The 10,213-nt window shown below is 41.6% G+C and overlaps 1 protein-coding gene across 1 annotated transcript; it reads right to left on the reverse strand.

Annotated features, from left to right (window-relative positions):
• Window positions 1-2,233: 2,233 nt before the first annotated feature.
• MED31 (mediator complex subunit 31) lies at window positions 2,234-8,136 on the reverse strand. Its single transcript, XM_084650784.1, has 4 exons — window positions 7,979-8,136; window positions 5,817-5,894; window positions 4,939-5,035; window positions 2,234-3,683 (listed from the first exon to the last, which is right to left on the reverse strand). The coding sequence occupies exons 1-4, from the start codon at window positions 7,986-7,988 to the stop codon at window positions 3,491-3,493; spliced, it is 378 nt and encodes a 125-aa protein (XP_084506910.1). The 5' UTR covers window positions 7,989-8,136; the 3' UTR covers window positions 2,234-3,490.
• Between the last annotated feature and the right edge of the window lie 2,077 nt (window positions 8,137-10,213).

A 10,213-nucleotide genomic window follows, 5' to 3' on the forward strand; every position in this document is an offset into this window, starting at 1 on the left:
TGAACGTCCTCTATATTGATCAACAGAGGAACTGAAGTGTTTAAGAAACAAGCAGAGTCTGTAAGATGTAGTTGCTCACTCAACCATAGGATGGGCAAGGCTATCTAACTTATTGAAGGCTACTTGCAAGAAAATACTAGCTTACTAAACTACCCTGTAGAAGTAAAGGTCCATAGTTGTAGCTCAACACTACCCACTACTGTGGTGTAAAAAGGCCTCTTCTTAGTCTGCCCTTATTTCTACTTTCCGTGTGTGTTTTTTATAAACCCCACTATCACTATGTGATTGTTTGTTAAATTCTATATTATTTTACTACTTACCTTATATACCACATTACAATGTCCTCTTTTGATTCTCTACTTATAGGAATGACTTATTCTCTCTCTATAAAGGCATGTAGTCAGAATGTATAGCAGGCTACTCAGGGGGAAATAGTGCAAACCCAGCCTTTGGAAAGTCTTTTTACTCTAGCAAGAATGACACTGTACCAGCCTCCCTCAACTGTCCTGTTACTTAAAACACTTACCCCACCTGAAAATTTTAATTAAAAGTGGAAGAACCACCAGAGACTGTCCATTTATTGACTTATGTGCAAGAGGCACAATATAAAACTGTTATAGTCCTAGTTCCACGCTTTAGTAGATTTTACTTGAAGCTTAGCCATAGCTGTTTCATTTAGGTACAGGTTCAGTACTAAAATAAGTAAATTTTGACTAAAATTCTCTAAATGTTACACCTGGGGTAATTCTGTGCCAAAAACAGCTGCACACAATATTTTAAAATTTTATGTCAAAAACAACACCACATAATCATGCCAGTTTCAGTTATTCTGGTAATTTATTTCAAAACACCTGTCAGCAAGTATGTCTAACAATAGACAGACAGACAATCCCCCCAGTAACAGAGTTAAACTCCTGTGAGAGCCCAGTTCCTGTTTCTCTTTCCCCTTCTGCTCAGCCTAGCTCAGGGGCCAGACATCCACAACTCCTCCCTTCCAGAGCCCAGCCATGGGCCTCTCTGGACAATACACCTGAAACCCCTATCCTCAAGAACCTAGCCCTGGGCCCTCCACCTGAGATAGTTGTATCCCCTCTCCTAAAGAGCCCAGCTCTGGGGCCACCCAGCCTGGATACCTGCACTCAGAGCTCATCCGCATGGCCCCCCCCCCTTTGCCCAAATGCCCACCCCTCAGAGCCCAGGGATCCACAGCCTGATGCTTAGTCCCAGGCTTGGGTGGATTTTCCTATGTGCCACTGCTTCTTTCCTTCAGGGCATGTGGGGAACTGCAGCTGCTAGAAACCCTCCCCCTGGCTGTGTCTTCAGTAGGTGCAAGCTGGTCTCTGCCTGGTTCAGTGGCCCCTTGTGGCAGCCAGCAACATTGCAGCCCATTTCTGTGGAGTGGGAAAAGGAAAGTCTGTACAAAACCCATTAATTTTTGCAAAATTGTGCAGTGGCGCAGAATTCCCCCAGAAGTAAAATGTGGTAGAGAATTAAATGGGATATGCTTAACTCAGTACCAATTGCCAAGATGGTAATCTCTCTCTACTCTTCTTGTCTCACATTTCACTGCTGTAATGCAGTCACCTCTCTATAGTGTGCTTTGCAGATGCATGGCCTACTAACAGCTGTTGACTCATCTTTTAAAAAGTTTGTCTTTCTCATTCACTCCTCAAGGGTGTGCACAGAGAAGGACTGATATACAGACTGTATACAGATTTTAAACATTAACTTAAAGGCCAACAGTTTTTAGAGGGTATGGTCACTACTTCAACAGCAGTCTCTAAACCTTACCAATCTTTTGAAAGATTAAATAGGGAGAATATACTCCCTGGTGTGGAATAAAGGGAGAGCTACATGAAGTAGAATTAAGCACTGTAGATGTGAGGATGAAATTCAGATGTATCAGTTTTGATTTTTCATAAGTCAACTTAAGTTATTCTAGAAGTCCTTAACAGAAGGAACATGCAATATTGCGCACATACTGTAGAAACATTTCCAACTATCTTTCTGCTTACATACCTAATTCAAAAGCTGGTTGGCAATATTTGCTGTGCTCTTATAGGCGCTTGTTACATCCAAGTTTTTTTTTCTATCTAAAAGCATAAGTGTTAGTCTGGCCAACTGCTTACAGATTGCCTTCTACAGTGGAAAATAGCCAATCTAAGTTTAACCCTTTTAGAAGACAGCTACATTAGTTCTACAGGGCATAAGCCCATTAAAACTTCAGGCAGGATAAAGCTTTATTATTTTTTATTAAATATAGTTTCAACAACAGCCACAGTCTTGCTGAAAAGTAACATCAAAGTCCATGAAAAATAAAAACCACTTCACTTTCTACTTCTAGTGTCAGAACTGTACTCTTTATAACTGACATTCACTTCAATTAATGGCCAGGAAGAAAAAGTATAATCCCTGCCTTTCTTCTACAGTTAGGGATAACTTACAACAACTGTGTAATAACCTATTTCTTTTTTATTAAGGCTTTAATTGGTGTCTGTAGGGTTGTCACCTTCTTGTAATAAAAACAGTCATATTAAAGATAAATACTTCTCTACCTATGACCTTTCATATACAAGTCTTAAAAACATTTACAACTACCTGAAATATACTTACTCCCTTTAAGCTTTCCTAGCAGCAACTGGTCAAGCTTGCTGACGCTAAAGAGACAAGATAACTGAATGGGTACAACTGTCACAGTTTCTCTCTCCTGTTTTGTGTCTGCACTGGTTATTTCCCACTGAAAGGGCTTCTCAGTTGTTAGTACTAATCTCCCCTCATCAGCTGCAACCTCTATTATTCTCACCACTTTGGTTTATGCCTCAAATTTTGGTATCAGCAAATCTGCATTAAGTTTACAGCAAGGGCAGTAAACAACAAATCGTTAACAGACAAACAGAAGTGCAGCATCAGCCATAGGACAGCTCTGCTTCAATATGGTTATGTGCACAATTAAGGTTTTCTGTAACAGATCTCATTTCAATTGTGGATACCTTGCCCTTGTGACAAATACCTCTCCGCATCACATAGGGACTTAGCCCTGCTTGTAGAGTCACCTTATACCATGCCACTGTCCTCCACACGCTGCAGTTCAGAGAATATGCCTTCAAACACAGGCTTTTCAACTACAAATTCTTTCAGTAACTCCATGGTTAGATACCAAGGTAACAGGGACCTTAGATAACCACATTTAGTTTTCACAATAGATACATGTATGAAGGCCAAAAGTGATCTTAAGACTGTACTCTTTCTTCGGAAAAAAACAAAACCATCACTGAAGGTTCAACAAAGTATACATCAGCTACATCATGTTAACGTGGATACTACCTGTTGATAGGAAAACAGTCACTTGATAAACCAAAAATGTTCTCTGTCTACATAGCACATGAGGTTACGTATATCACTAATGCCAAAGCTACAAAAATAAGTCAAATTTTCCCTTGCAAATACATGTATTGACATGAAGTAAATGTTGCCACTGTGTCAAACGCTCTCATTTTACAGAAGTATTGTTCTGTTGCTGCTGCTCTGCCAGTGTTTGCTGGAGACGCATTCTTTTCCGTGAATAATGCTGCCAGTGAAGGATCTGTTGCTCATCAATAAATTTAGCACACTGAGCATTTACCAGTTCTTTACGGAAGTGTTCATATTGGAGCAGCTCTAACATGTGCAAACACTGAGGATACCTAGATTAAAACCAAACAATATATTTTAATACATACTTTTACAGGGTTTACCCAGATTAGATTTAATATACTGCCACTTTCTGTATTAAAAATCCCATATTCTTACAGTTTATTATTTTACAATATTTATATGCAAGATATTCATGTTTTGAGAAGCTCTGCTACTTATAATTCAAATAATTAATTATGGTAATGCATTCTTTAAGATAACATGGACAATATTAGAGAAGGAAAGCAGCCCCAAAATCTAAGTGAGGCTCTCTAGATCAGTGGTTCCCAAACTTGTTCCGCCGCTTGTGCAGGGAAAGCCCCTGGTGGGCCGGGCTGGTTTGTTTACCTGCCACGTCCGCAGGTTTGGATGATCGCGGCTCCCAGTGGCCATGGTTCGCTGCTCCAGGCCAGTGGGAGCTGCTGTAAGCAGCATGGGCCGAGGGACGTACTGGCCATTGCTTCCAGCAGCTCCCATTGGCCCGGAGCAGCGAACCGCAGCCACAGGGAGCCGCAATCCGCCGAACCTGCGGACACGGCAGGTAAACAAACCAGCCAGCCTGCCAGGGGCTTTTCCTGCACAAGCGGTGGAACAAGCCTGGGAACCATTGCTCTAGATTATCCACTTATTTAAACGTTCTTATATACAGTAATGTACTCAGATGATCTCAATCATGTTGCTGATCATTTCAATCTGAGAAACACACACCCATACCCCCCTCACCCTTCTCTTGGAGTGACTTTTCTGAGGTCAGTCACAGATTTCCATTAAAGCTTCTGTGTATCAGCTGTAATAGTTATCAGTTTCAGAACCTCATGTGGAAAAACAGAAGAAAGAAAGAAACTCCTTACACAAAATGTGAAACAAGTCTGCAAAATTAAGACGTGTTCAAAACCATGCTGTACTTTATACCATTTCTTTTCTTTGTTGCAAAATAACTCTGAGTGTTCTTTCTGTGCCTGACTCAGGCTTTGTAGTACCAGAGCGTTCAAGAATATTTACTATCAGCAAACAGTGAAGCTTCTGTGCAGGCTACCAAATCACGATTTACTTGCATAATTGTTAGAAGGTTAAGTGCCACCCTCTTATCTAGGTAATTAAATACAAGGTCTTCTCATGAGGCCTGGACTGTGTATGTATCAAACTTTGTAATACAAATCAGCAGACTGGAAACAAATCAAGTACTAGTACACAGTTATATAACACACAATATAAGGTCCGTATTACATTATTACAATGCAGAACACAAAATAATTTAACACTTACTTTAGGTATTTGGCATATTCAGGTTCTTTCCAGTAAAGTAAATATTTAAGATAATTTACAAAAGATTTGTCTTTGAAGTACCCTCTCTGTGCAAGGACTGAAACAAAACAAGAGTATCAACTGCACTTGCAAGAAAGCAAATGATATTTAAAACTTTAGAAAAGCACATACAAAAGCTTCTTTCTTTGTGGCTTAGTATATATTATTAAAGAGCACTTCTATTTTTAAAATGTTTTAAACCAACAGCTGTTACAAATCACTCCCAAGAGTCCTATAATTGAGAGATGAAAAATCCTCCTTTTTTCAGTATGTTTATTTTTCATATGATAGCACTGTGTTTATAGCAACTTAGTCACCTTTCCCCTTTTGTATAGGTCTATCACAGAGCAACAAGGCAGAGAACAGACTTTTAAAAATAGGATATTGTGTTTGTAACATCATAAAAATTGTCAAAAAGGTTGAGGGGCAAGGATAGGGGTAGCACCTTAAAATTACTTGAATTCTCTTTTGTTTTTAATTGCCTAATCTTCAAATTGATGGTGTCCCTTTAAATAACTTAAAAATATTTTAATATGCCCTTTAGCTGCTTTTGCTATTTATTTAGGAATTTATATTGGCATCCAAGGAGTTTCATCAATGAAAACAATTACACAAAATAGAACTTATTACTTAAAAAAAAAAAAAAGCTATTCCTGCTATAAAGCTTGTCCGAACAAGAAGTGTTACAGACTGAGCAATTTTTATATATCAATAACTTAAATGATCCAACCCCCTTATTGTATTAGACCCTTTTTCAATATTTAGCAATCCAGAAACAGTAAATATTGGTAACTAATATTCGTTACTCAGGTCCCTGATGTTTCACTTCAAGTACTTACAGTTTAGGTAATTGGGGTTTGCCAGACACTGAACAAATTCCAACTCCAGTTGGAACCGAAGTCGATTTCCAGTATCATCTGATGTTGGGAGGGAAAAGTAGGTCAGTACAAAAAAACCCCATGCATTCTATGCAAATGAAAGCGAGGAAAACATTAATAAGGATCTGAGCTATACACAGAATACGGAAGGTTTGTTTCTCAATCCGAGCCATATAGGCAGAAGCACTCCATCTGGAGTTAGTAGGAGATAAAGCAATATATCCCTCCAATCAAATCGTAATATTGATTCATTTTGCAAGATAGTTCTTTCCAAACCTGAGATACTTTGTCAAATTAATCAATATTTGGCACATCAGTAAATATTATAGCACCAAACCCATAACTTCAATAGGCTACCTTTTAGAAAGATCCAGCCTTGGGAAATCTACCACATGCCTATGTCAGTTATACCAACAATCAATTACCTTCACTGTTAAAAATGTGTACCTTATTTCTAATTTGGATTTCCCTAGTTTCAATCACTGGATCTCATTATCCCTTTTCCTGCTACATCAAAACGTCATTACTATCAGGAATATCTTCCCCGTGTAGATACTTAAAGACTGCAATCAAATCACCTCTTAATCTTCTCTTACATAAATTAAATAGATTGAGCTTCCCTAGTCTGTCACTATAAAGTGTTTCAGAGTAGCAGGCATGTTAGTCTGTATTCACAAAAAGAAAAGGAGTACTAGTGGCACCTTAGAGACTAACCAATTTATTTGAGCATGAGCTTTTGTGAGCTACAGCTCACTTGTCTTTCAGGTCTTGAATCACTCTTATTGCCCTTTTCTGAACCCTTTCCAATTTTTTAACATCCTTTTTGAGGCACCAACACCAAACTGAACACAGTCTTTATTTACTACCCCAGCAATCTGTCATCTGCAAATTTTACCTGCAATAATTTTATATTTTCTCTCAGATCACAAAGAAATTGAATAGTATTTGCAAGGAACACATCCCAGCAGGACGTCACTAACCACTCATCCCCCCACCCCCCAGACAATTCCCCATTTACATTTTTTTTGTGTGATTTATCAGTTAAAAAGCTTTTAATCCATTATTAATATGGGTGCATTCACTTTGTATATTTTTAGGGGGGGGGGGTTAAATGTTAGATGAGGATTAAATCAAATGCCTTACAGAAGTCTACATGTATTAGTTCTCTCTATCAATCAAATTTATGATCATACCAAAACATGATATAAAGTTTGCCTAACAAACTTAATTAAGCCATATTGACAGTCATGAGTTATGTGACTATCCTTTTTTACTGACCGTATCCCAAATCAGCCTTTCCATGATTTTGGGTGATGGGTATCCCGTAAAATGGAGAACCAGGGTAAAGAAGTGTCAAAGTTCTCCTGAGCCAATGGCTCATGGGGCTGACACAGTTAAGGCACGTCAATCAGTTTCACAGCCAATGGTATGCAAGCGAGTGATGTGATCCGCATCAGGTCCGACCACCTCTAAGTGCCCCAACCCAATGGATCAGACACCCTGTTTGCAGCTTCGTGGCCTTTCAGTGTGAAATGCAGCACAGCTCGGATCTCCCCCCGTTTCAGGATTGTAGTCGAGCGCCTTAACCACTCAGCCATGCTAATCCAATATCAGACAAGTAGTAGCAGCAGAAAACCCAGGTGAACAGGACCCCAGACTTGAGTAAGAGATGGGAACAGATGCCAGCTCTAATCCGCAGATACCCATCCCTTCCCCGCAGTGTCTGGACTCTGTCCCCTGCTCCCCTCGCTAGAGAGCACTCCTTCCCAAGGCCAGGCCCAGGGGTCCCTCCCCAGCAGCCCTGAGGGGCCTTGGTGGGGAACACCGCAGAGGAGCGGGCACAGAGGGGGGCTCATAACACCCAGGCCCTGCTGGGTGCTATGCGGAGGGGCGAGGAGCGCTCCCCTTCGAGGAAAGAGCAGGGGGAGGGTGGGATTGAGACGCGGATGCTCCTGGGCAGGCGCTGGTGAGAAGGGGGCGTTCACTCCCCCCCCGCCACAGCTCCGAGCCCTTCCCAGCGAAGCGGAGAGGAGCAGGGTCGCCAGCCGGGGGCTCGGTGGCCAGGAGCCGAGGGGAGGCTCCCCTAGCTCACGGGAGTGGAGGAAGCCGCCCCCGGCTCTCACCTGTCTCCATGGCTGGCGGCCCCGCTCACGCGCCGAGACACCCCGAACACAAGATGGCGGCGGCCCCCTGCCGGACGGAAGGCAGCACTGGTGCATTCTGGGAAGCCCGGCAGAGCGTGGGGGTGTTGCTAGGGTAACGAATACGCCAGTTAGCCCAAGAAGGGGAGCAGTGATTGGCCCTTTGTGTTCTGAGTGCGGGAGAACTCAGCTCCCGAGCAGGGCTGCGGTATCACGACATCACAGTGCGCCAAGTGGATGACGTCACAACCCGGGGGCGTGCTGGGCTGCTCATGACATAAAAGCCAAGGAATGCTGCGTCGATCATGACATCACAGTGCACCAACTGAATGACATCACAGAATGGGGGGAGGGGTACGGTGCCCCCTGTTCATGACCTCACACTGGGGAAATGCTGCACTGAGCATGACCCTGCACCATGGCAGTGCTGTGGTGTGCATGACGCCACGGTGCCATGCTGTTCATGATACCAGGTTGTGAAGGTGCCGCATTGTGTCTGACGTCACAATCAAGGACACCGCATTGTGACATCACAATGCAGGATGTGTTAGGAGCAGCCGGGATGGAACTCATTGCAGCACGAGACACTAAGATGGGACATGATAACTGTCTACAGCTTGCAAACACCAAGCAAGAGGAAGAATTATTTAGTGTGGTACACAGAGAAACAACTGAAAGTGATTAGGTGAAATTAAGAGGGATAATTTAGGCTGAATATCAGGAAACACTTCCTGACAGTGAGATGTCCTGGGTTGTGGAATAGTCTCCCAGAGGAAGTGGTGAAAGCCTCATTGCTCTGGACTTTTTAAATTGGATCATACGAACATGTGCTACAGTATCAGCGAAAGAGTGAGATCAGATGCCCTAACAATTCTTTCTCTTCTCTAATATAATACTATGATGATGATGATAATAATCAATCTCATATACAGTGATTTTCATCCATAGATCTCAAAGCAAATTGTGTATATGTTTAACAAGTGGGTTTTTTTACCCGTGAAAGCTTATGCCCAAATAAATCTGGTACTCTTTAAGGTTCCACTGGACTCCTTAATATTAGTTTTAAAACCTCAAATTACAAACCCTTTGTAAAAAATGTTGATAATTTTTATTCATGATGTTGGGGACACTGGGGCATGGCCACTAGGTAACTCGAGGGGATGGAAGACCACGAGTGTCGATGAAGCCCCCTCGCACTAGGCCCAAGTGTCCTTGGCCCCCCTGCCTGGAGGCACTCGCAGCAGTTATGCTGAGGATCTGCAACAATATGTTGCAGAGTCAGACTGCCTGAAACTAAACAAGGCCAAACAGGGCAGATATGGAAGAACAATGCTGAATAAACCAGCTTTATGTATAGTTTAACAAATGATACAAAAAACAAGGGAATTAGCTGGTAACTGGATTGGCTGGCTATATGGATACTTAGGGCAGCTTGCTATTGGATAAGTGTGCTGAAGAAAGGATGTATGAAAGCCTGTGTAACTTCCTGCTCTGTGTGCAGGATTTGAGATTCTATTCTCCCTGTACCTTTTTGCAGCTGCAAATAAACTTTCCTGCTTTTCCACCCTGTTGTGATTATTGGGTGACTCACACCGGGCAACGAACCTTGCTGTTGTTTTGCCTCTCGGCACTGGGTGCCGGCAATAACAAGTTTCCAATAAGTAGACAAAACTACAGCACCCAGAAGGGAAAATGATCTCTCTTCAGAAACAGCACAGAAAATAAAGGTAGAACATGACACGGGAAAAATAACACAGAAAAAATTTTAAAAACCCCAAATTTTGGAGATAAAAGGCTTCATACTGTTCCCAATGAAATCAACAGCAGGGAGCAGGATTGGGTCCATAGTCCACAATGTTGGTTATGGGGAAAAATAGATATACTAATGTATTTTAATAACAAATTCAGCTGTATACATAAAAATAAATCAAAAATCAAAACAGCAGTTAAATGTTTCCTACCGTTTGTACCTAGTCTCATATCCCTTGCTCACTCATAGCTGCCTATAATTTTAAAGTTTGCACTGGGCTGCTAAAACTAAAGCACAAACTCTAGAATCAAAGGACTCAAAGTTCAGTTTTGTATCAGTAAGCTCCCTTTCCAATTGATGACATTTACTTGCACTCATTTTCAGGTGGTGCTTGCCAAAAAACTGTGAGCTTTTGCTTTTTGAAAAACAGTGCTATATAAGACATTTGTTTTGTAGTTCTTAATTAT

Source organism: Lepidochelys olivacea, assembly GCF_965140295.1.
Source record: "Lepidochelys olivacea isolate rLepOli2 genome assembly, chromosome: 17".
NCBI lineage: Eukaryota > Metazoa > Chordata > Testudines > Cheloniidae > Lepidochelys > Lepidochelys olivacea.